Source organism: Aplidium turbinatum, chromosome 1, assembly GCF_918807975.1.
Source record: "Aplidium turbinatum chromosome 1, kaAplTurb1.1, whole genome shotgun sequence".
Classification (NCBI taxonomy): domain Eukaryota; kingdom Metazoa; phylum Chordata; class Ascidiacea; order Aplousobranchia; family Polyclinidae; genus Aplidium; species Aplidium turbinatum.
Window position 1 is genome coordinate 46523462 of NC_137472.1, and position 26576 is coordinate 46550037.

The 26576-nt window shown below is 36.1% G+C and overlaps 2 protein-coding genes across 2 annotated transcripts; both read right to left on the reverse strand.

Moving 5' to 3' along the window:
• Nucleotides 1–17: 17 nt before the first annotated feature.
• LOC145781181 (chondroitin sulfate synthase 1-like) lies at nucleotides 18–11701 on the reverse strand. Its single transcript, XM_082592959.1, has 16 exons — nucleotides 11439–11701; nucleotides 11117–11235; nucleotides 10487–10640; nucleotides 9905–10000; nucleotides 7823–8005; nucleotides 7272–7495; nucleotides 6375–6532; nucleotides 6090–6200; nucleotides 5105–5267; nucleotides 4177–4284; nucleotides 3888–4031; nucleotides 3406–3560; nucleotides 2749–2857; nucleotides 2181–2273; nucleotides 1882–2000; nucleotides 18–1625 (listed from the first exon to the last, which is right to left on the reverse strand). Exons 1-16 carry the CDS (start codon nucleotides 11644–11646, stop codon nucleotides 1439–1441), a joined length of 2331 nt encoding a protein of 776 aa, XP_082449085.1. The 5' UTR covers nucleotides 11647–11701; the 3' UTR covers nucleotides 18–1438.
• Nucleotides 11702–19263: 7562 nt separating this feature from the next.
• On the reverse strand, nucleotides 19264–25302 carry LOC145771314 (BET1 homolog). The gene is made up of 4 exons (XM_082583063.1): nucleotides 25169–25302; nucleotides 24364–24440; nucleotides 23197–23253; nucleotides 19264–21894 (listed from the first exon to the last, which is right to left on the reverse strand). Exons 1-4 carry the CDS (start codon nucleotides 25185–25187, stop codon nucleotides 21739–21741), a joined length of 309 nt encoding a protein of 102 aa, XP_082439189.1. The 5' UTR covers nucleotides 25188–25302; the 3' UTR covers nucleotides 19264–21738.
• Nucleotides 25303–26576: the final 1274 nt, after the last annotated feature.

The following is a 26576-nucleotide window of genomic DNA, read 5'->3' on the forward strand; positions in this document are numbered from 1 at the left end:
TATAAAGGACAATCGTCATTAAAAATAAACCTATATGGTAATAAGCTATGGTTGCTTTGTCTTCGAGCAGACCAGTTACTCTCAAACTTTTTCTATTCGCGTAGCCTACTACTCGGAGGTTTTGTACACTGTCCAGGTACCACCTTTATCCAGAACACCTTAACGCAAAAATATACTATAAAAGACAAGGTTTAACCAAGCACAACGTAAGAATAAAAAAAACATAGCAAACAGTTCCAATGACATGGATGTAATTGTTTTTCTTTCACGAGTCGGTTATTGCGGGCACTAACATCATGCCCAAAACCAGTTCCTGCATTTCGACTTGATGGTCATCAAAGCCCAAAACTTCTGCTGCATCATAAACGCTTGAAGCTCCCTCCACCGAAACAAAGTAAATATGACAAAAAATATGTTAACTTCGGTGAGTTTCTCATCGCATACCAGTTCGAGAACCATTGGCGTAGATAACACACGGTTGCTTGACTGATGCGCATAATATCTTAGCCGCAGTTTTCAATATTTTCTGATGCAATGGAAAGAAAACAAAATTAGAGCGTTACAATGTAGCCTAGTGAAGCTCCGTTACCCATCAAATTTTTATTATAAAGCTACGAATGGTCTTGACCATGAGTAGAAATCCACACAAAAATGCCTTTCTCGAAAAGATTTTTGAAAAATTAGGATATTCGTAGCTTTTGTTGGTACGGTAGCGAAGATCATGGTATACCAAGTTGCCGAATCACGATTGTTCATACGAAGAGCATAGCCTACTATGTGACCTCTGATCATCCAGAATAAGAGGTTACAGAAAACCTCGTGCAAAGAAATCGTCTTATGCGTTGTGCTTCAAGTAGACTAACATAAAAATAACGGCAAGCCGCCACAAACCCAACATTGCAGCAGCGTCCCCTGTGAAGATTTCAACAACAGTGATATTGGAATAGAACCAAGTTTTAAGATACGCTAATGTTCAAACAATATGTAGGCTAACATCAACTATTACAATTTTTGCAACCCAATGATTTTAACCTCATCTTAAAAGCTTCATATGGTGTTTGAACAGTATTTAATATTAGGTAGCGTATATTGCATGTAAGAGAAATATAACAGAAGAACGTAGCCTTGGGTGACAAGGCATTCTAGTTTTTTAAAGCACATTGCCCAGAATAGCACCAATAAATACGTTTTGATCGTGCTTTTTAATCAATGCTTAGAAAGCTACTTGTAGATGATAGCCTATCTTAGTTCAATACAAAGCTACAAACGTAAGTAAAATAGGCACTGGCTACACTAAAACATGCAACGATTAAAAGTACGTATGCACTATGCAACAACAACTTTATATTTTTTTTTATGAAAAATGCATTATTTTTGCACTCGCCCTTCGCAAGACTATAATAGGTTTTAAAGTACAGTGAAAAAATGTAGAAAAGTATCAGTGACGAAGAGAACTTGCAAGAAGATTGACATTTTTTGTTTCGACCTCACAAGAAAGTTTTTCTGCTCTTGACAGGAAAGTACTCTCACAGTCTCTCTCGTGCCATCTAACGGCAAGTGAATGCTCTGGAGAGCGAAACACGTCAAGGCCGGACGACAATGCTCTTTCATAGAGATCAGCTCCACTGTGTAACAAAATATAGTAAACTTCATTAAAATGTATCAGCCTTAAAAGATTTGAATTAAGTTGTTAAAAAAGGTAATGGCAAAAACAGCGAGCATGAAACCCTGTTCAGTGAGCTATTTCCGTGGACCCAGTGTTCTTTAGGCTACTGTGAAAGAAATTATGAAAGCTATTAATCAATATTCTTTTAACGTTAGGTTGTCCTCCAGCCAAAGAAATCAATTATGGCAACAAAGAAAATTGGAAGGTTGTGCTACCTTGAGAAAGCCTCCCCGCCACATGCTCTTGAGATATCTTGCTTGTAACCGCAAAAGAAACTGTAGTCAAACGATCTCCAGAACCCGCTGTACTTTGATATTTCTTTGACCCTCATCTCCTGCATTGAAGTATTAAGAGACAAAACTTAATGCTCTATTTCCAAAGTTTCGTCAGTCAAAACTAAGTTACATAACAAAGATATGGTGTAGCCTACTATTAATCGTCTACTTCAGTGGCACAAAGCTTTTGGCTACACCTTTGTCACAAACCAACGTAACCTAATTGTATACAAACTCACATCAGAATTTAATTCTTGAAAAGGGGCGGGAAAGAAAAGGCGTTCACCCAGAACTGTGTTCAGTCGGGCATGATGAAGAAATTCAGGTGACATCTGTAGAAACAAATCAAAACGTTTTTTTTGTTTTTTTTTTTTCAAAAAACTCAACAACCGACACGCGCAAAGTTTCTACTGTCTGACCCTGTATTTGATTTATAACTTTCGAGAGTGAGATTTGAGAGAGAGAAAAGTTTTGTCACGAAGTTGGTGTTGTTTGGGAGCAGCTGACTAGACGACCAAATGGTCTTTAGTTGCTCCTGGTTAATCAGATTGAATTTTAACACTGAGCGTACTTATGCGTTCCTCTATGTTCATGAACCCTGAACCGTTTGTTATTGTGATGTAAGCTTATTGTGTATCGTACTATTATAGAATCTGATTGGCAAATAAAGTTATTTCTCTCTCTTTCTCTTACATATATTTGGATTACTCGGCCATTTTATGACTTTAGTATTTTTATATGAAAGAAACTGGTCGCTGATGGGTCTCCTTCAGAAAACTTGACCCAGCGATACGCGAAATGACATACCTGAATGAATAAACTAGTTGAGCAGATGAGAGTATCTGCAGGTAAAGCACGGACGGCCATGGATACACCTTGGATGTGGGAAAAAGCTTCTTCCCCTCCATTTATCCACCTAAAATAAATCAATAAGAGGATACTGTTTGCTTGTTTCAAATGTGCCGTTGTAGACCTGAAATACTTGTCTTTTTCTATAGCAAACTCAATGTTTTAATTTATAGGCCAAAACACTGGAAGCCTCATACTGATTGAAGAATATCTTTGCACAAAAAAAAATATATATTATATATATTTCTGACAAACACCAATTTGTGCACATTAGCTGATAAGTCAATAGTTACGACCATATTATCGAGTAATTGCCATCCCAAGGACCAAGGTACATTATTGACCTTTACCGTATGATACACCGTATCTTTTTGAAGTGAATAACTTTCTAGGTATGGATATCATAGTAAAAAAAGACAGAGCAACGACCCACACCACAGCACTGACAAATGTGGGATGTGACCAAACTTAATATTAAGATGGATTATAGTTGTCGATTTGTATCGTACAAACCACGCAACAAATTCGATTGTAATATCATGTAACTTTTCTGATGATAATCAGAAACACAATAAAAACAAACGACATCTAATAACATTCACCAGGTGCAAATACCTGAGCGAAAGGTCGGGATACTTTTGCTTGTACAAGTTGAGCAAGCTCAAAGTCTCTGAATTTTTTTCATCAACGTGCTTCGATTCATTGCTCTTCGTGAAGTACAAGACAACTAGCAATGCGACGTCCTTGGCGCGTTCCACAGACATGCAAGCCTAGAAACGCACGCATCAAGTGCCAGTGATTAACATGTAAACTGACAGTAAATTTGTTTCTATCTTGTTATTTTAGTACAAGTATAATTTCTTTTTAAAAGTTATTATGAAAATGCGAACGGAAAACTTCAATAATGGTCGAACCCATACAATCATGGTGAGATTAAATATCCTCATTCTAGAACATTTCGCTCTCACAAAGTCATCACAAATGCTGCGTTTAAAGCTGAATTAGAATTTAGGAAACTGCCTTTTCTAATGAGCATTCACACGAAAAATTCAAGAATAAAACACAAAATCGTTGGTTCAAATATTGCTTTGCTTTACCTGTTCAAACATTTGCATAAACTCTTTAAAATGTGGCGAACCATCTTGCAAGGGAAGTACAAAGTTGACTATGACGTTCGGAGCAAAGTGTGTGCTTAGAGCTCTCATCCGATCATAAGGCTGATCAATAAACACGGTGGCAACCTGAACGTGATAAAAATATATTTTACGTCAATTTTCAGAAAAAATAAAGTGGTTTAGGCAGAAATGCAACCTTCAAAGCGCCCAGCTAGTAATAATTTGCATAGTTGTGCTATTTCAAAGAATAATTTTTCAGTTTCTACGTTACCTCTTCTTTGTTTTTCTGTACATCGACCATGTATTGGAAACCAACACCGGGCACGACCCGACGAAAGGCATTGCTCACAGACAGACCCTCATCGCTTCCAAATTCTTCCTGAAAGGTCAAGGTCGTGTTACCGTACGAGGGAGATAGAGATTTTCACGTAGGGTGGACAACTCTAGACGTTGCGGAGAGATTTTATTAAATGAAAAAAGGTCATAACAAAATTAACGGCATTTCTGAAACAATGAGAGTATTTGGACCTTATCGTCAGAAAATCATGGCTGGAAAATTATAGAGAGTTGGGGTTTTAAAACCGGGATCTCAAAGATGTAGCGACTGTTTAAACTTTCCATTTCTCCCGGTTTATGCAAAAAAAAAATCACGTCATTTTTAAAAGGTATGGTTGGGCCACCAAGTCATAAAATAAATGGTTTTATGTTTGGTTTTCGTCACTGAAATTTTCTATGTGGTTTTGATACTGTGCACTGCGCAGTTTTTTTGTTGTTGATAAATTTAGTATTTAACCATGGTGTTTTTAGATGCAAAAGTACTGTATGTTATTCCAGAAGAGGACATCTTGTGATGTCGGAAACGTTCGAAATTTGTTTGTATGTAGTTTTCTTTTTTGACTTGGGTAAATATTATTGTAATAAACTTAAATATGTTATATTTGATTGCGTTGCTGGGCTTCGTATGCCTATGGTTCAACAAGACAAACTCCCTACCAAAGCTCTGGTTTTGATACAGCAAAAAGGAAGACCACAATAAGATTATTTCTTTAGAAAAATGACAAGATTTTATAATTTAATTTAATATCACTAGCTCTACTTTAACCCTACATACCCTGCAAGCATACCTTGCAATAACATCAAAACAGTGTAAACATCTGGGTTGATTTGATTTTTTAGCAGACTAATCACCAAACCTTCACCTTCATCTTGCTTAAGGATAAAGCAGCAACTTTTTTCAAAACTTCCTGATCCGCTTTTGTCAAATCCCGACTTGGCTCCGGTCCGTCCGCGATATATATTTTCCCAGGTTTTTCATCGGACACTTCTATTTTATCCCAAGAGATCACATCCCCGTGTTGATATCTGTTACGATGAGAAAAGAATTCCACTAGTTTAACACTTAGCAGTAAATTTTGTATAAAGAAGAAGAAAACTAAGGTGTCTGGACTGTCTGCATTGCAATAATATCACATGGACAAAAACATAATGATTTTTAATAGACGATCATAAAATAAGGTTCCTCAGTTTCGACGATACCAATAAATTTAAACCTGCCGGTGGGAAATCTTTTGTTTTGTGAATACCAACGTGAAAGGGCATTTTAAGGCTCTACCATGGAAGCAAATATTTTTCAAACCAGGGGCGGATCCAGCAAGTAGTCGCGGGGGGGGGGGGCGAAACAAAAACAACATTCTATTTCATCATTCTGTTTCAACAAAAACAACATTTCTATACATCATTCTGTTTCAACAAAAACAGATTGATGTATATATAATAGGTCTACAGGATGGCGGTGGGATGGCGCAACGGATAAGGCGTTGGCTTTCAAATTATGCAAACCTGGTTCGACTCCCAGCTTCAGCTGGTTGTTGAAAAACACCGCTCACCTCTACCCAGGGTGTAATAAATTGGGTGGGCGTAGTTGCTGAAGTAAAGGCGGCCGAGAGAAAGGAACTGGCCACCCTACTCTCCTTAGTGCCGAAGGCTTAGTACAATGAGAACCTTATCTTCTCATTCCCCAAAGCTCAGTACCTGAGTATGGTACCTTCACTTTACTTACAGTACATTAATCTAACTTTGCAAATACACTGTGGATAAAGTTAGTTTTTTTTTTAAGAGGGGGCGATCGCCTTGCAATGCACCCCCTTGAATCCGCCATTGTTATAGACACAACAACTCACTCACTTGTTGGCGTTTCCTTCTCTACCCAAAATCAATCGATCGTCCGCCATCCCGCCCTCCTGGACAAGGACTCTGTCCATGCTCTGGATAATGTTGTGGTAGTACTCGTTCAACCTGCCACACATTATGCACCAATTCATGAACGGTCTACGGCCAGGAATTATTGTTTAAACGGCACATACAGCACAATGAATTTCATCTGAAAAGATTGCGTTCTTCTTTATTTCTTTTCCCAATGAATTACATGCTTTTTAAAAAATCTTAAACCCATCAACGGCATTTGATTACTTTTTTGTTTCGTTAAGTTGTCTTGCTAAATAGAAGTGGTGCAGCTTCATCAAGGCATTTTCATCCACAACAGGGTGAACAGATACGCTTTCCTTGAATGGGCATTTCTCCGAGTAAGGATCCACAAGTTTATTTCCGTTGGATTTGTAGAAAACATACTGAAAAAAATTCAGTTCAAAGAGAGATTGAGCGGACGACAAGTGGAAATACACTGATCACCTATAGAAATATTATTGACAGACGAAGTTGATAGATTTTTGGTGCTTCATAGTATTGTTAGTACGTTTCAGCAGAGACAGACGATAGACGCGCATTGGAGTAGGCTACATCATTGTCAAACATTATCCTTTTTTACACCAATTCAACGTCTGCAGACTTTTCTAGTTGCAATTTAGATTTCGCTAACGCATGCTTTGAGCAAGAGAGTAATTTGCTCAATGCTGAAGGCTAACTACAAGGAAGTAAACGCAAAAAATGACACCAAAGCAACCATGTTAGTATCTACCACGTTTGTTTTTACCAGGAAAATTAGCTATATTTGCAACCTGTGGTGGTAAAGAGATAAAACCTCAGCCTTGGATGTTAAAATATTGTTAAATCTATTTTTGCAAGGTACCATCATCAGAAATTGAAGTTTCTTTCAATAAACATTGGCCAAGAGTTATAATTGCTCTTCCTGACACTATGAAGCATCGAAAACATTTGATATAAAAATGTTCTTCAATGTAGTTTTTCTGTGAGTGTTAAAAATAAAAGTAAATTTGTTAAATCTGGCTGTGTTACTCGGCTGTGTGTGCTTGTGATACAACAAGACAAACCCTCTGCTCAAGCTCTACCATTTGCCAAGAAAAACAATAAACATTATTGTGAAATTACAATGACCACTTCAATCAATACCTTCGAGGTGTAAGTGCATGTTTGGTTGAGAAAGCGCAGCACGCATCTTGCAAATTGCAAGCCAGATGGTGCTCTTGCTTCACTGTATTCAAGCTGACAAGTAGAAAGGTACGGACACAATCGTTGCAAAGCGTGCCGTGTTAGAAGAAAGCCGTCCTCTGAGCAGTGAAAGTTTGGATCGTTTGTATAGACTTTATCTTTGCCATCTGTGTGTACTTTTGTTCCTGTACGATCAAGGAGCAACATTCTTACCAAACATTTAAAGCTGAGCTTTTGCATTGCGAAAGCTTTCAGCTTAAGTGAAAATTTTCCAAAACAGAACTGTATTAACATTTATTTGGTTGAACTGTAAAAAGAAAGTCAGATATAGTAGGATAAGGATGTGAAACAAGTTTACAGCACCATTATATGTTTCTTCAGAATTTTTTCTTAACATAAGTTATTCAATGAAAGAATAACAGCAATTAAAAGTATTTTACTAAGTCTACAGAAAATTTTTTTTCAAAAGACTTTTAATTAGAATCGACTTTAACAACATTACAATCTCTTGCCTATCCACATGGATACTGAATCATCCAATCTATTTGTGAAGTTGAGAAGTCTTGGTAAATTGACGTAGGTATTGCTGTTGACAATGTAAAAGTGGTGGTGCGTGTCGATATGCTGACTGCAAATGTCGCTCAGTACTTGGTAAATAATCGTTGGAGAAATTTCATTGGGATTCGAAGTAGAAGCTGTAAAAGTTGAAGTAATAATGTCAAGGCTTGAAAACATCCAATCAGATTTTTTGAGCAAAATAATGCAAAACCAACTCGTAGCACTTGTCCTTAATATACAGTATGTTATATAGCTGATGAAAACAAGATGCTGGGTTTCTGAATATCGACAACACTCTACTTGTCGCACCGGATCACAAAGCTTCATAATCGGCTAATCGCCAACACTTTGTGTCTTGACTCTAGATCAATGGTTCCCAACCTTTTTGTCTTGGTGACCCCCTTTAAAAATTTTCGTAGATACCGCGACCCCCACTTATATTCTTTCCTAAATGCAAGTATACTATTAACAAATAATACAACAAAAGGCAGCACTAAAAATGTTTTTCTTGCATTTATTGACAAATCAATGCGATGATTGACCTTGTAGGTCTGCAGCTATAACGTGAAATTCGACGTTGCGTGCTAGACAGAGCCAGTCTCATGTCGTCTTCCACATCTATTCTATTTCTTTCCTTCGTTTTCATATGCAGAAGAGTTGAAATACCACTCTCACTTAGATAGGCCTACGTCGTAGCGAAGGGCAGTAATAGGCCTACTTGAAAAGCCAGCTTAGAAATCTGTGGGTAATGAATCATACATTTCACACCAAAATTGAGAGAGTGACTTTGTATTGCTGGTTCGCAATTGCTCATTGCTCACTTAAATTAAACAACCTGCATTCCAGTCCCAGTTGAAAATATCTATGATTATGATTTCAAAAACACGAAGCTATTGCACTGATGTAATGTTCAAGTTCTCTCTTCCTCTTACACTACAAATAAATACTTAAACAGACCACAAACTACTAGCACTAGGGCTAATCTCGTTGCTAGGATCTCATTGCGGTGTGTTTACATCACCCGAAACCGCTTTATTTCGGTTTCATTTCTGTTAAAACTACCAGAGATGTATGTATACGCCGCAAATTCTACGCCGCATACTTGCGAGGTAAACTTTTTGTTTACGCTAACGCTTGCGGCCACATTTTTTTGGATAGTTTGCGCTTGAGGCTACGCCGAAAAGTTTTCGCGGTTTTTTAGTGCATAGGGTCAACGCATACTTTTTATTGTATTTTTTTCGCTACAACACGCCAATACCTTCCAGCGCTGCAGTTGAAAGAATGTTTTCAATGGGCAACGACATATTGGAACCAAAACACAGCAAAATGTCAGATGAACACTTTCAGATGCTTGTGTTTCTTCATAGAAATTCAAAATAAAACTTGTTTGTTTCGAGTGGTTTATACCGTGTGAATGTTTGGCACCGATCAAACAAAATTAGTTTACGCTAGTGTATGTGCTGACGCCACCAACTTTTTTTACAAGTTACGTTGACGCATACGGCGTATGGTTTTTCGAATGTTTGCGTTTACGCTGACGGCGTCAATATTTTTTGTATGCGCGTACATCACTGGAAACTACCGACATGAAATCCAGACCGCCACAAATCTCATTTCGGTCATCGCATGCAAACAGACTACGGGTCTGGCAGACTAACCGAAACGGAAAATGTTCATTTTGGGCGCAATGAAACGTCATGTAAAAGTAGCCTGGCACATACCACTAGCGGACCGGTACCTCGGCCTACTTACATTCACTTTTGTTGTTGCATGAGCAACAGCTTCGCGACTCCCTATAAAAAGCTGTGCGACCCCTTGGGGGTCGCGACCCCCAGGTTGGGAACCACTGCTCTAGATCAAACTGTTTGTTGTCCGTTTTGGCTGCAGTTTTGGATAAACCTATTAAACCTTGCACCATTAAAAGTACCGGTATCAAAACACTTTGAAGGTTTTCCAAACCATCCCAAGCAAAAAATCAGCTTCTCCATTATCTTTATAGTGTACCATGAAAGCATGAGTGTAGACAACGAGATTACCTGAAAGACGATAGGTGTTGACTCCGTCACTCTCTTTCAAATTCAGTCCGATTGGAGAATATACAGTGATCTCACCGTTGCCTTTACTAACCCAATCTGCATAATTTTGTAAATTTTTATCAGCAATAAACAGATATGTTATTGTAGTACAATGAATTAATAAAGTAGGTTCCAGCAGCAAATCTGTCCTTTTATACCTTGATTCAAAATTTTCAAAAGGACTGACTATATAGCTGGGTAGACTAATGGAAAACGAAAGAGTGGCAACAAATATTATACGGAAAACATTTACGTTTGTTGTTGCATTGCATACAGTTCTACATGTTAAAAACGCGAGAAGTAAGATGAGCTGTTAAATCTCTAACAAATAACTCCCATCCTGCAAAGCACTACACAAGGCAACAGGGCAATTTTTGTAGTTTCAACAGGAGGCAATTTCAATACTTGTAGTTACTCATTGTTTTACCATGGCAGTGACAATACAAAGACAGACTAATATTTTATAAAAAATAAATAAAAACATCCTTTACAGACAAATACACAATACACATGTAAAGTGACCATTAACAGTGTTCCGTTCACCTTTCCCCCAAGTCTCAAAGACAAGATCAAACACAGGATTCGACTCAACATTAGGATGCACAAGAGCAACAAAAACTTTCTTTTTCAGTTTGAGCTCTTGCGTAAGAAAACCAGGAATATGACGAGGCGTAAGACTTTGTTCCCATGAAGGATTCTAAATAGAAACAAAAAACTGAACAAAAAAGGAATGTTTATCAGGTCACTATTTGAACAACAGAACGGACCAGTAGCACTTTCAGAAGTTGTGTATTTGAACTATTTGTTGTCTATAATTATTATGAAGACTTTGCTTTCTCTCAGAGGCCATCAAATTAGAAGCAACTTTTAATTTACAAACCAGGCTTTCACTTTAACTTATTCAACTTTTGATAACATAATTAATATTTTTATGACAAAAAAACATTGGAAAACAATCAAAGAGCATCAACTATTTAACAGTAACTGTTTTAACAACAATTTTGTATTCAAAGGTTCAGTCTTTTGAGTTTTTAAATAAAAGCAAGTAAAAAATAATTTTAAGCAATCAAAGTCATAGATGACACAATAAAATATCAACACTTGAACTAGATTTCACAACTGAAATCACATCTATAATACTATATATATATATAGTTAAAGATAGCTTATTACTTGAATTGGTACAGCGTCTCTCTGAGCATCAATAGGAATAGTGAAATTTCCATTAGAATCTTGATCAAACATACTTGTATCTTGTGAAAGCTTTCTTTCATGAACTACCATCCCATCTGCTAAATTACAAAAACAAGCTGAATGTTACAAACAAATAAATCAAACAAACAATCAAACTTTGTTTTATGTTTAGATGACTGAAGTCAGTATCAAATCAAAAATACTGTGACAAAAGCTAAACTAAGCTAGTGCTAGCTAAATATAAAGAAGCACAAAACACAAGAAGCAAAATATTTTTCATTTAATATTATCACTAAAATACCTTTTTGGTTTGATGATTTGTCGAAACGAACTTTGATCACAGGTGGGTTATCATAATGATCCACACTGGAATGAAACCAAATTTGGTTCATCACAGATGTTGAAGCAAATGCCAGAAAGAGAAAAACAGAAATGAAAATGCCACATGCAATACCGACCGAGAACCAGACAAAATTTCTTCCCAACTTCTGATTACTGGAAGACTTCATGATATCAGATTGAAACCTTACGAATTGCTATTATTTCACTGACAGTAAATAAACAAACCTTTAATTTGAAAATAGAATAATAAAGCCATAATTTGAATCCAGGATTAGATATATCAGTATTTACAAACAATAAGGTGTTTATATAGTAGTGGGTTGTAAACCTGAAGGCTTTGACATCAGAAACTCAATCATTTAATCACGTTACACAATGAATTGAGCAAAAATAATCACAGCACCATATACATAACCATTGCAAAGAAGTTTAAAACACTCAACCCAATTGAGTTTATAGCCTTTTTTTCTTTCTAGTGTACTGATGTAAAATATTGATGGCATTGTTTGTAAATGCACAAAAAAAACATGAAATATATACATTATTTTATGAAACACACATAATAATATCTTTCATTTGATAAAGAGTTATCTGCTCCTACAACAGATTAATTGAAAATTGCTGTTGTTTTAAAATAATGTTCACACAGGTTTCAATCAGAGATAAGCGTAAATGTAAGTTTGATTGAAGTGAGAAATAATAAGTAGCCTATCATTTCAAAGTTTTCAAATGATCAAGGTTGATACCATAGTACACATACACAATTTCTAATAAATAAAACTTTATGACAATACTGGCAAAGAAATGAAAGAAGTGAAGATTACTTTATGCACTTTAACATCACATTTATCATTTGCCAAACTGTTTTCATGATAGAAACAAAAACTGTCACTTTTCTAATTCATGTCACAAGGCATAGTTTATAATTTATTTAATCCTCACACAACCTTAAAAAACAGATATTTATGGAACCCTTGTTTCTTGGTATTGGGGTTAGTGAAAAAATTTTCTTGACTGGGTGTTTTGAAATAATTTTTTGGTAGTAGAAATAACTAAGTTGATAATTTTGAAATTCTTTGCAACACACTGAGCATAGATAGTGTTGGGCGATATATCGAATTTTCGATACGATACGATATCTTTTCAATATCGATATTTATTTCAATATCGTTCGATATTTTAACTATTACAGCCCTAACTCGTAACTGCAAACCCCTACAAAACCGTTGCCGAGGCCAAACGGCAAAAGTTGAAATTGCATCGGCAATTGCTATGAACGTTTATTACTGTACTAAAAAATTGTTCCAAAACATGTAAAACGAGAAGCGAAAAATATACTAGAGTAGTCTATCCCGACCGCACAGTTTGATTTATTGTGATGTAATAATACCAAAAGTAGCGATAAAGCGAGCAACGCGACACGCACGCTGTTACGATAATTCACGTTGAATAACTCACGGGGAGGAAAAGTAAGTTAATTTTGGGTTGATTCAACGTTCGAGTCAGCACAAATCGATTTAATTTTTCCGGCGGGTTATATTGCGTAACAACGATGCCCAATCAGAAATTTACGTTTGTTTTACATTAATTCAACATCTAGCGACGTTGAATTATCATAAAATAACGTTAATTGCTCAACCAAGTACCGGTAACAAATTAATAGCTTCCTGCGAGAAGATTGCCTCAATTTACGTGTGCACTAACATAATTTCGGCACAATTGGGCTACTGCGAGCAACACAAAGTCTGTTTGATGAAGAACTAGATGTCAGAATCGGTATCATCAGAGGATGAGGTTGTCGTGTCATCACTGGAATCGGACACATCAAGAGGCTCATCGCTTGGCTGTAAATCTACACTGTCTTCGCCGTTGTAGCGTGTAATATAGCGTCCACGTTTAGCCGCTTTCGTGCTTTGATACCCATCCACACGCCTCTTTCGCATAGCTCCATCAGGGAGTTGACTTAGGAGCAAATGTATGGCTGTGGCATAACGACTGGGAGGAATGTCTGACCCTAACCTTGCAAGCGCTCGTGTGGCCTCAGCATTTTTATTGCCGACGCTAATGCGCCATTCATGCATCTGCGTCGGCAATCACCTCGACACTTGCCGACACTAATTTCAAAGATTGAGAAACTCTTTTCTTAGTTAGAACAAAAATATCGAAAAGTATCGAAATATCGAGTATTTTTTCAAATATCGTATCGTTTTGTTTTTTTCAATATCGCCCAACACTAAGCATAGATACAAAATAAATAAATGCAACTCAATTTTTTTATTACTGTACGGTACTTGAGTCAGCACAATTATTAGGCTATTTAGACAAATAGGCCCACCTCACATTACACCTGCTTCAGTCCAGCTTATTTGAATGAATACTCTTATTTTTAAAAGTCTGAAGCTAATCTAGCAAATCAGAATCTATTTTCTAAATATGATTAAACAGACTCTGAATGTGATAATAAATTGATTTGTACTACAATACATATCTTAATTGTTTATATACTTCAAGCATTGCAGCGACTTTGATGCCTATCAGAAGATTAAATTATTAACAATAAACTGAAAAACTATATATAAGCAGCATTATTATGAAAACAAGGCTTTAAACTGCTGAAGTGCTAAAATAAGTTGAAAATAAAATATTGTACCACACTGTAATTTTGCAAAATTTGAGACAAACATACTGTACTTCGTATTCAAAATAATCCGAAACAAAGTTTATCTGTGTTCGAAAAAAACTATCATACATCATGACGAGTATCATACAAAAAATAAGCTATTGCATCAATTTAAAAAAAGTTAAAACAACATTTGACCGATAAGTGAGCATGCAAAACATCGCATAACTTAAAATTGATTTACTCATCTTTCTTTGGAGGAAAATATTTTTCAAAGTTTTCTTTAACAAAAGGAATCAGTTTAGAAATATTTGGAATGTCATAATTTTGAGTAATATATACTCCTGCACACAAACCGCTTCCAAAATACCCCACAAATCTGATAAGTCCCATGGTCAATATGAAGTGGAGGTAAACTGGAAGGTATAGTGTCTTTGTTGTTTCTTGAATAAGTTTGGTTGCAAAACAGTTAAAATAAGTTAAATACACTACAACACTGCAAAGTGTATAATGCACAATTGCACATCAATGCTTTGTTGCCTGCAGTGCAAAGTATGTATATACCAAAGTAGCCTATAACCTGAAACACAGCGCTACTTAAGATTGCAATTTAAAGTAGTATATTGTATATATAGCCGTTAAGCAACAGATGAACGACTTGCATCAATTTCTTGCAAGTTCTGCTAGCTATTAGCGTCCTCAAATCGTTCGTAAAATTAGAAGTATATATTAGAAGTTGACTCGAAAGCGAAGCCTCACTGAGTCACAGTCACTGTACTTTTAGAAACAGTGCTGCCATATCTTTTTGCTAAGAAAATGAAATATCTTTTGAAATGTGTCAAACCTACAGCAATGCTTGATATGAACGACTCGGTTACATGTCTTTTAATACAAACAAATTTATTTTCACACAAATCAGTTCAATTATATACAACTAAAAATTGATTTCGATCAACTAGATCATCTTCAGTTTAGCTTATTCAAATAGAACAAGCTTAACTGAATCTATTTGAATAAGCTTAACTGAAGATGATCTAGAACAGGAATGGCCAAATAATTTTAGCCATGATCCACTACCGCCAAATCTGACAACTTAGAGATCCACAATGAGCTGAAAAAAAATTTTTCTAAATAGTTTTTATAAAAATTTAAAAAATATCTGGCAAAACTTTTACACTCCGCTTGTCAGATATCCAGCCGAGTTGGCGATCCCTATACTATGAAGCCCTGATAAAAGCCTTAAAAATCAATCAATCAATCATTTTATTTTTCGTCATTAACGCGTCCGGGACGAAAAAGATACTAACTACAAAACCACAACTTCAAAGATCCGGAACCGGATCGCGATCCGCCATTTGGCCATGCCTGATCTAGCTGCTTGTTGATCGAAATTGATTTTTTTGCTGTTCGTGATTGAACTGACTCGGGTGAAAATATATTCTTTTGGATTACAGATCTTTTTGTATCTTTTTTGTACTAAAATTCGTATCATTAAAACTTTCTAGCACTAGTTGCAACGTTAGTCTGATGAAAGTGAAAGCAATGACAAACAGGTTGATTTATTGCTTCACTGACGTTTGGCGCACCATGACAATGCGCATCCAGCGAAAACTTAAAAAATTAAATTTACGATAAGTTATATACTGCAGTGCGGTTGAAGGCTGTCTTCAGACGAACGTTGCAACTTGAGCTAAAAACGATAATTGTCCGATGTATTGTACACCCAAACGTTTCAGTATTCAAAACTAGGCTACTTTACTAAAGTAGCCTACCTATAGCTTTATAGTCTAAGCGTAAAACGTATTGACCTGGAATAAATTGCGACCTTAACAAATTAGGTATTGTTGGAAAGCTGAACTCCTCTAGATTAAGATTTTTACTCTCCTCCAACCAGAGATCTTTGGCAAAAAAAGTTACGGCTGTTTTTTTAGCAGCACTTTGCGCCGCTAGTGTCGAAAGTGCAATTTTCCTTTTGCGAATGCGCAAGTTTCTGGTCTAATTTTCAACTTTTTTCCCTACGTGTATAAGAAAGAGACAACTCACATTTTAAAAAATATTTTTTATTTTTAAATGAATTCACTCTGACGTCATCAAATTAAAATTGCTTACCTATTACTCCCAGCCCATTGATAATTGCAGATCCAATACATTTCAATTGTTTTTATTTCTGACCATCATATCAAAAACAATACACGTCAACATAGCAAAGGTCCAGAAACAGGTAGAAGCGACAAAACGTGAACGTTAAAACGGGCTTGTGACCGAAGTAAGCTATTGAGTTGAAAAAAAAATTGGCACGGTTGCAACACCTTCAGAAAAAATTAAGATATAAAGGGAAAATAAAAAAAGAAAATGTTACAAAAAAAAATTAGATGACGCCATTAGATGCCGCTGAATGGAGAACAGTCCTTAACATGCGCTGCTCAAGCGCACACCCAGAGAGTCGAACCAGCGCAGCTTGATCTTGAAGCTTCTTCGTTTCAGAAGTCACGCGCAAAAAACTTATTTCCCTTTGAAGTAAAAAGTTCAGGGAACTTGTCACTTTTTGAGTTTCAAACACGTTTTGTCGCCTCTATCTTTTTTCTCGACCTTTGCTATGTTGACGTTTATTGTTTTTGCTGTGATGGTCAGAAATATAAATAACCGAATTGAAATCGCTTTTGTTACACTTGCGTTCAGGCAAGGCAATTGAAGAAGATAGTTGCCAAAGATTTTTGCACCCCTAAGCTATTTCATGTTATAGCCTAAGGCCCTAAGCATTGGCTAGTAGGCTATCTAATTAACTCAGAACTTCGTTGTGAAGTGGATAGGGAATCTGAAATGATGAGGTTTTTTCGGAGTTGGGTTGGAGTCTGGTTTTATGGAATAGGAGTGGTGTCGGAGTCTAAAAAATCACACTCCGTTCAACACTGCAACGCAATCACATTAAATAGCGTGCTACAGTTCACCTCTGGCGTAGCCAGGGGGGCAAAGCTCCTCCCTTTAACCAGGTCGCAACTCTTTCAAACTGCAAAGAGATTTTTCAGGGATATCTAAAGGGGATACGAATGCTCGCAGTGATTGCCTTATTCTCACGACACAGCCAGGGCGGTAGTTTGTAGCGCGCTAAACACAAGTTAGTTAAGTTCTTTATTAAATTGCGGAAAGCTTTGTAATGCAGCTGGTAGCCCACAGTCAGCTACAGAAGACAGTTAGCAAATGTTACGTTGAGCATATTTAAAGAATGGGACTACTTGTTTGGAAAGACAGTTGAAAAGTTACCAGCGAGTTGATTTTCTTACCAAAGCCTTTGCAGTAGGCAGTAGGCTAGATGTAAAGCACGTATAGCCTACGGGTAGTTGAACAAGTGACCATGAGTAGGCTATGCATTGAATATCCAAGCCTGATGCAAATAGCGCAATGCAGGTTATCATAGCAAGATTTACTAAACTACTATTGGTGTCAATTGTCATTTCACGATAAACAGAGATTATTTACGATAAAAAGACCCCCCTTGTATTATTATCAGACGTAATAAAAGCCATCGTATCTCCTGCTTTAGATATCCCTGAGATTTTATATCAGTCAAGAACAGATTAGTAATTCTGACGTATCAAAATCAAACACCTTTCTGAGGAACCGCAACATATATTGCTTGTAAGTGAAATGGCTTAGGTTAGGATACATAACATCTACAAATGGAAAACACATATTTTCGCTTTGCAATGTTAGGTAAAAATTGCTGGTAAGCTGATACACATGAGTCCACTTCCAAGAATGAGCACAATAAAAGTATACTGTATTTCAAATTAGCCATCAACTGAATGCAAGAGTCCTAAAATAGGCAGCCCATCGAGGATTAACCAGTGATGTACGCAGGGGCGCCGGAACGATTTTTGACTGGGGGGGCAAGATTACGAAAATAGGGCACTTTTGTTTACTAAAAGGCCAATTTTTTTTCAAGTTTCAAGATAAGATATAGCGATAATGCTAATCTATCAGCTCACTATGTATTGAGTAATGATAGCCTACAAGTGTCCGGTATACAAAGAAGGGCATCATGCTATGTTATAATGATGTAACTTACTGTCAAGCCTTAAAGCAACCTGCGGCCATGGCCGCTAAGTAGTGCTTGAATGACCGCCGGTGCTACCTCCTCAATCGGCCAAGTTTGGTCGCCGGTCTCTTCTAGCCAATTATTTAATTTCGCAATAGAATGATCGTGGATTAACTGTCGAAAATATGTAGTATCAAAGAGTGACGCAAAATTACGTCAGCGCGTCATAATCGCCACTGTTGCATTGTGCGGGAAGATTTTTGTTATTGATGGAAGATATCCATCTGCGATCACAAGCGCTGTAAGTCTTGTTTGTAATTCCCGACGTTTATTTTAACAAAGTCTTAATCCGAAGTGCTAATTTACATCGGCTGGTAATATTGTCGTTTTTATGTCGATTCGATGTTGTCGGACATTGAATCGTTGTTAAAAAGGAGAACTAAGTTAGTTGACATCCGAGGGGAAAACATTTTTTGGTCATATTTTGCAAAACTATGCTTCTTTTTAGTAATGTCCTTCACGTCATTGAAATACTTATTTTATTACCTTGCGGTCATCGTCAACTCAATCATGTCGAACGTTGTTTTTCGTTGCTAAAAAGAAGTCTAGGGGAGTGGCCAACTTCTTTAAAATCAGCCACATTGGAGACACTCGTGCGAGTGTCGTTAGATGGTCCCGCAGTACTAGATTACAATCCCGATAAAGCAGTTATTGCGTGGTGTAACGATTCTGTTGTAGGACGTCGCCCAGGCCCAGCCTTCAACAACGCTAAGTGATCATTTTAGCATTGTTGCAAGTTTAATTCTATTTACTTGTGCTATCGTTATTATTTGTATTTTGGCCTCCAAGCACGCAGATTTGGCCGCCGAGAAGGAGCTCCCGGTAAGCCACGATGGCTGCCGAAAAAAACGAGTTTGAAGGCCTGTACTGTGTTGCAAAATTTTGTGCCGTAAATATTATTTTGAGGCAAAAATGAAAGATCATTATTAGGCTAAAAGGGAATAGCAGAAATTGTTATATTGCGAAATGTGCAGTAGCTTACATGACTTTAAAAGGGCACCATTGCCCCCCCTGCCCCTCCATCTGCAGAAAAATTGAGGCCCCCCCTGCCCCCCCGCTTCCGGCGCCCCTGGATGTACGCGCATACAAAAAATATTGACGCCGTCAGCGTAAACGAAAACGTTCGAAAAACCATACGCCGTATGCGTCAACGTAACTTGTAAAAAAGTTGGCGGCGTCAGCGCATACACTAGCGTAAACTCATTTTGTTTGCTAGGTACCAAACATTCACACGGTATAAACCACTCGACACAAACAAGTTTTATTTGGAATTTCCACGAAGAAACACAAGCATTTGAAAGTGTTCATCTGACATTTTGCTGCGTTTTCGTTTCAATATGTCTTAGCCCATTGAAAACATTCTTTCAACTGCAGCGCTGGAAGGTATTGGCGTGTTGTAGCGAAAAAAATACATTAAAAAGTATACGTTGACGCTATACGCTAAAAAACCGCGAAAACTTTACGGCGTAGCTTCAAGCGACAACTATCAAAAAAATGTGGCCGTAAGCGTTAGCGTAAACAAAAAGTCTACGCCGCAAGTCTACGGCGTAAAATTTAAGCGAATTATCACCAGTTTTTCATCAATAGCAACGTTGTAAAGTAGCCTACACATCAACAGAAAGTAATAAAATTTGCTTCAGGCTTTCGTCCTTACACATAATATTGCACAGATCTGACATATTTACAAAGCTGCATGGGGACGTGATAGTTGCGACAACGAGTCATATCATATGATTGATATTGTATTACCAATATCGCACTTTTGCCCATGCATGAAATACTAACACAAAAGCACAAGAATTGTCTTTTGGTAAACTGTGACTTGATACAACATACCAATGCCAATTCAAATTTGGTAGATTTAAATATAGAATATGGTGGATGATATGCGCAACTCTACAACCAATAAATTAAATAGCAAATGCAACGGTCTTTTATGAAACATTATTTCATAGTTATTTGGAAAAGTCATTGTGAAGGTGGCGCTGTATGAAACTCAATGTCTTTTTCGTTCATTGTTTATTTACGAAAATGGTTTTATTCTAGCTGTCCGTTTTGCGCCGGACATGGGGAAAAAAACGATAGTAGCAGATGACTCGTAGTTCACTCTGTTAATGAGTTGTCAAAATCAAGCGATTTGTGGTTAACTCGCCAGAATGAATATCCATACGTAAAGCAGTCAGCTTTGGTCACCAACAAATCTGTTATAAAACTCTTACCGCCGCAAAGCCAGCTGCTTCATTCGTCTATTCTTATTCATATATAATTATAAACAAGCTAACTGTTTGACAAATGCATTTTTACTGTTTAGCCTACAGGTCTTCAAAACAGACTGTATATCTACCTGTAGGCCTATAATGTACATGTCCGTTTTTCCCAAAAAATCTACCCAAGAAACCCTATAATTATAAGCAAAAAAAAATATGTAGAGAGCTCAGTTTTTGGGAGATTGTGATCCATTGTTCACAAATATTCAAAAATAAAACAAAAGCTAAAATTTTCAATGAAAACTTAAATATCAATACATGTAAACAGGTTTTTATAACAAAAAACTGAGAGAACCATTTCAACCTCTTTGTCGCAGATTGTGGCTCGGTGGTTTCCAATTTTTTGTGTAGAATATTCATTTAAGTAGTTTCAAAAGAAAGGAAAAATATTATGAAATTTATCTGTAATATTTTTGAAAAAGAAAACGTCCGTTTTGCCTTGCTTTTCCCGAGTGATGAACATGGTCTATGGAGTGAACACGAATTGCAAAAACAGTACCATCATTGGTCCATTGTCGCAATGCATTACATACTTTGCAACTACACATTACATACTACGCAACACTTCAAAAAGACTGTCTTCACCACGTCATTTTAAATAACTTAAAGACAAAGAACAAAAGTAAATAGCGACATTACAAATAAGAAAATCGGTCAGTGAACAAGGTCGTTCAGCATGCAGCAGTTAATCGCCCGTAGAAGTTTCATCCATTGGCCACAATACTGACACTTTATAAATGTACTGAATTGTCTTGAAGTGCATAGTAGAAATCAAAGACTATCTTTACCATCCTTAATTAAAATAAATGGTTAGCAACCGAACATAATTTTAAACCAAAAGTCATCAAATTCACTGGTTTTTGAAGTTACATTTTTTGGTTTTGATTTTCAAGGGTAAATTCTAACACTTTACGATGAGGCTTTGATTTTCTATGGAAAAGCGTGGCGAGCTTCAGACTGACGACTTTGTAATAAAGTTTTGATGAACTTTACCGGATCATTGAATGCAAACCGGAGGAAGTGACAAGATCGGGAAAAAAATTTTTTTAACGTAATACATTAAGCTGGGTAAGTTATCAAAAAGTGTTTCAATGTTTAGATATGAAAAAATGCCCACACCCACACTACTCTTATGCTTGAGAACTAATTGATGAAAAGATCTATGAGTGTTGGGTCTGGGACTTTAAAGGAATAAAACACTCGCAACTATCCTTCTCTATTCTACCCAACGTTGCGTTCGCACTGCAGGATGTTGAACAAAGCCCGTTATCTCGAGTTAACCTATTCGTATCAATAAATACATTACAAAGAACACGGCACAGGAAAACAGAGCGAGATAAAGGTACATTTTGCAGTAACCGCCTCTTGAAATATGTTTGAGTTTCTTCATGGTTGTTCCTAAGAAGCCTCCAACTTTGTCCATGTCGTCGTCCTGTGGAAAAGTACAAGTTAAAAGTAACTGCAAAAAAACTTTTTGTTATATTTTTAGCAATATTGAAGGTTTTAAGCAAAAAAAAATGCACTCCAGACAAATTAATCACTTTCGCATTGCAATTCCTATCAGGGGCTGCAGTGTTTATTCAATGAAGTTGAAAACAAAAATATAAATAAATAATATTCATTGTATCTAATGCTTCACTGACGTTTCAGATAACATGGTGTCCTGTCAGTGAGCATGTTCAGAGCAAATAACGTAAAATGAATTACAGTTTCAGAAGAAAAACAAAGCTTTAGGCAACAAAAGTTGGAAAAACCTGACTTGGCGATTTTCCACGTTCTTTGTGTTTAACATGCTACCATAAAACGATTTTCAATAAAATTTTGCCCCATTGCGGTCTGATCAGCATTCCGCGCCCGCTTTTGTCAGAGCTTTCAAGACGACAATAGGCGTGAGCAGCGAAGCGTGCGACTGTACAGTCTACGTCACTATAGGCGAGCAATCAGTTGATCGCGCAATACTTCTTACTGCGGGCGATTTAACTGTAGGCTATGTATGTATGTACATCAAAACAGCAGGTTTCAACATCAAAACAACAGACAATTTGCTCAAAACATCAGATCTGATGTTAGTGTTAACTTGGCTTTTGTTATTGCTGTCTATAGTGACGTATTCTCGAGCTGTGTTTGCACTTTTTGGTCATTTTGAAAAAAAATAAATAAATAAATGAAACATTGAACTTTGGGCCTTGCCAGTGCCATTGAAAACAATTTTTTTTCGTTAATTCTTTTTGAAATGTATTCTTGAATGTTCAGTTTACGCATTTTTATGCTTAATTTCCGTTTGAAAATTTCATTTACTATGCCTTTAAAGATGGTTGATTTTACTGTAGATAACACATGATTTTAAAATAAAAAGGTGATGATAAACTTGAACGTTATGTGAAAACCAAAACCATTAAAAGTCGCAACTTAACAGACCACAGAAAGAAAAATCAAGTTTTCTTAAAAATTGTATGTTACATTAGATAAAATTAGCTTCTTCCAATTGCAACTTCAAATGCATATTAACTATCCCTTTATCTTTAAATTTTTATCTTGTATGTTATTCAGTTATTTCTGAAACCGTGTTTTTATTTCAAATTGCCTATAATGGATTGAATCAAGAAGAAACTAATTGATGAAACAAAATACTGGTGTAATGGCTAAGAATACCACCTAGAAAGCTGCTTAAGCAGAAAACTTCTGTCATCAACGAAACTGCATATTAAAGGCGTCATACTCAAGCAAAGCTCACCATGTCCTTCAAAAGGCTATTCTGTCCTCGCACTTCTTCACCAATGTTAATGGATAACTGAAATAAAATAATAAAATAACGTTTAAACAATAATTGGAATGACAGAATAAGAAATAATTGTTAAAATGAATTTTTAAATTTTTGTAAGTAGAAAATATCACCACGTAGTTTCAGTTATGCAATTGATTGAGTTTCGCTTTTAGCAGTATGATCGTTGCTTACTTCACAATGTAGATTTTAACGACCTGTTTTAGCCGTACGTCTAAAACAGTTAAAATCTACATTGTGTAGTTTCAGTTGAATAAACACAATACCAAATGAGGTATAGTGTTTCAAAAAGTAATCACTTTAGGAAAATATTTACTATTTAGACCGCATTTCATATGATACCTGCATTAATATTGTTGTGTAATAAATAAACATATTAATATGTAACATTGTAACAGCTGACTACTGACTACATCAAAGTGTACTCATAAACTAAAGCTTTCTTCCTTGCTTCATGGTTATTTAACTGTGGTTGTAGGCCAGCAATGATAACATTTCCTACTTTTAATGCAGTAGTATTAAATACAACAACGACAAAAATGAACATCATCTTTTTCAAGCTATAAATATACCGTATATACCTGTTTTTGAGCAACCCAGAAGTTTTCCAAACCTCAATTCAACAATAAACTGCATGAAAAATGGACCTCAAGAGGCTCAACTAGCGAATATAAATAAACTAGATAAAGAAAAGCTAAAACACTTCCCAGCTTCTCTCCATGTGATTACTATAGAGATTTAGATAAATAGGATGTCTAGATGTTTAAATACAATTACACCAAAAGCAAAATGATAAAAGTCATCTTTTCAGACTTGGCCACTATAAACTAACTTTTTCTGAAATCAAACTCAGTTATTGTCAAAATTTCTTTGTGTAAACATTTTATTTGTGATGTTTTTACACTGTATTATCAGTGTAAACTCACTCAGATTTACATGCCAAAAATGGATGAAAGAAATTATAAGACTAATTTCCTCAATACCCAATTTACAAAAAGGATCGGTTTACCCAATAGATTGTAAGTAACAGACATGAGCTTTAAAAAACAATGTTGACAGAAGTTTTAAAAATTTAAGAGTACTTTATGTAAAAACTGGTCATCAATTTTATGAGCCTACATGTTTCAAGGCAGAAACTTTGTGCTTTAGTTCTTCTTCCATTCTTTGATTTTCCTCTTCATAGATTGAACTTTCACCTGTGAAAGTATAACGTGAAGCTTTAGCCACTTACATAGCTTTACATCCAATTTGGAGAAGCCGATTCGGAGAAATTTCATTTCAGAGACAGCTTTTTTTGGAGAAAACCGATTTGGCAAACTTTTGAGAATTTGCATTATTTACGGATTATTTAGGTAGGCGACTTTTATGTTTGCCTTTCCATACCCATGCAAACGGTTAGGCAATTAACTTAACCAATGACACTGGTCAATAAGACAAACTAACAATCAAACTAACAAGTAATTCTGGTGCCCAAGTAAGTAATTCAATACTAATATGCAGCCAGTGCTAGGCTTGGTCAAAATTAGTAATTGTTGTTTTTAGAAGTTTAAACTGCATCACGTAGCTTTCAAATTGCTGTATTTTTGTTATTAGCAGAGCTGGCAAGAGCGACTGCAACAAGTATGAGACGAGTGCTAGACCAAGTAGCTCCATATTAATCTAGACCGTGTCACCACCACTACCCAAGGGTGGTAAAAGGAAGATCCCCTCGGGCCTCGACCCCTGGAGTGGAAAAAAGGTTCAAAACGCAGAAGAAAAACTACAGATATTTTAAGTCAATGGTGTTACAATTTCATAAAACATTTCTTTTAAGTCTTACAGTGAGTAACAAGCAAGTAAGAAATGCACTTTTGGATAAAAATTATAATGTACAATAGCCACTACCCACTATATATAATGAAGCACAAACACTAAACATTAATACCTGCATGTGACCTTCTCATTTTGAAATATAAGAATAAAATCTGTGGAATGAGATTTGAATACAATCAACTTGATGTGTTTTAGAATTGCAATGAAAACAATCTTTTTATATATAATAATATTAATGTATGACCTAAGACACATTTGTCAAAATTAACCAATTTAGCTCATGCTAGTTAGCAAGTTCTAACAATCACAAGCTAACAAACATCTGGCTTAAATGTTGCACTAGTAAAATATATATATCATGGTAACACATCTGCTCTATTAACTGTATGCTTAGGAATAGATTTATTTGGTTAAACGTTGAGTATGTTAGTTGAAACTGTTCTAGTTTTTTAAATAAATTTTCTCACAAGTCCTGCTATTAGCCTATAGAAACGCAGCACTGGCTATTCCTGCCATATTTTGTGAACATAGCCTGTGAGGCTATGTGCACATGTCCATTTGAGCATAACTTATTCTTTTATTTCACCTTCTTTATTAAAATACAAAAGGAAAGGACATTGAGAAAAAAATTTCACTTACATATAACTTCTAAATTTAAGAGTTTTTTTCAACTGAAGCGGTGACTCGTAGGCTACACTGTTTCTTGGGTTTGTATTTCGCAGGACATCAGTTCTAATTTAAAACTAAATTTTAATTCAAAGTAACTCAATTGTTATTAATGCACTTTTGTGGTGAATTCCAAATTCAAAACTAAGTTTTAATTCAAAGTAACTCAATTGTTATTAATGCACTTTTGTGGTGAATTTGGAATTTAAGCAGATCACAGCCCCATTTTTATGTCTTTCAAACATGGGAAATAAAGTTAGATTTTTTTTTATTTTGCTGAAATTTCAGAATTTCTTTGGGTAAGTTTGTCATTAGAGGATGTGACCATGTTCGCCGAACGAACTTGGATGTAATCTTTGCTTCGACGCACTACATTTTCGCTGTTAACAAGTTAGTGTGATGGCTGTGAAAAGCAACAATATATATTGTTTAAAAAAAAGAGTTTCATCAATGTTCAGTTCAATTTGGTTTGGTTCTGACCATTACAATGACAAACAATAGCCTATGTGTCAAACATAGCAGAGGTTTAACATATAACATACCAAACAAAACATAACAATCAAAGGAGACCATGGAGTATTTTTGGGGGCCGCAAAGGATGCAACCTAGTTCGTACCATGAACAGTTCGTACCGTCAGTTCGTACCTTGAAAAGATCGAGAGAAAAAATTAAAAAAAGCCGAAGTTGCTGATCACAGTTTCCGCAATCATTTTAAAATTTTCCTCCTGAAAAGATCGAGAGAAAAAATAGCTCAAAACCGAAGTCCGCTGATTGCAGTTTCCGCAAACATTTTTCCGCAGTTTCCGCTAACCCTAACTATAGAGTAATCTATGCTCTAACCCAAACCCTCGCTG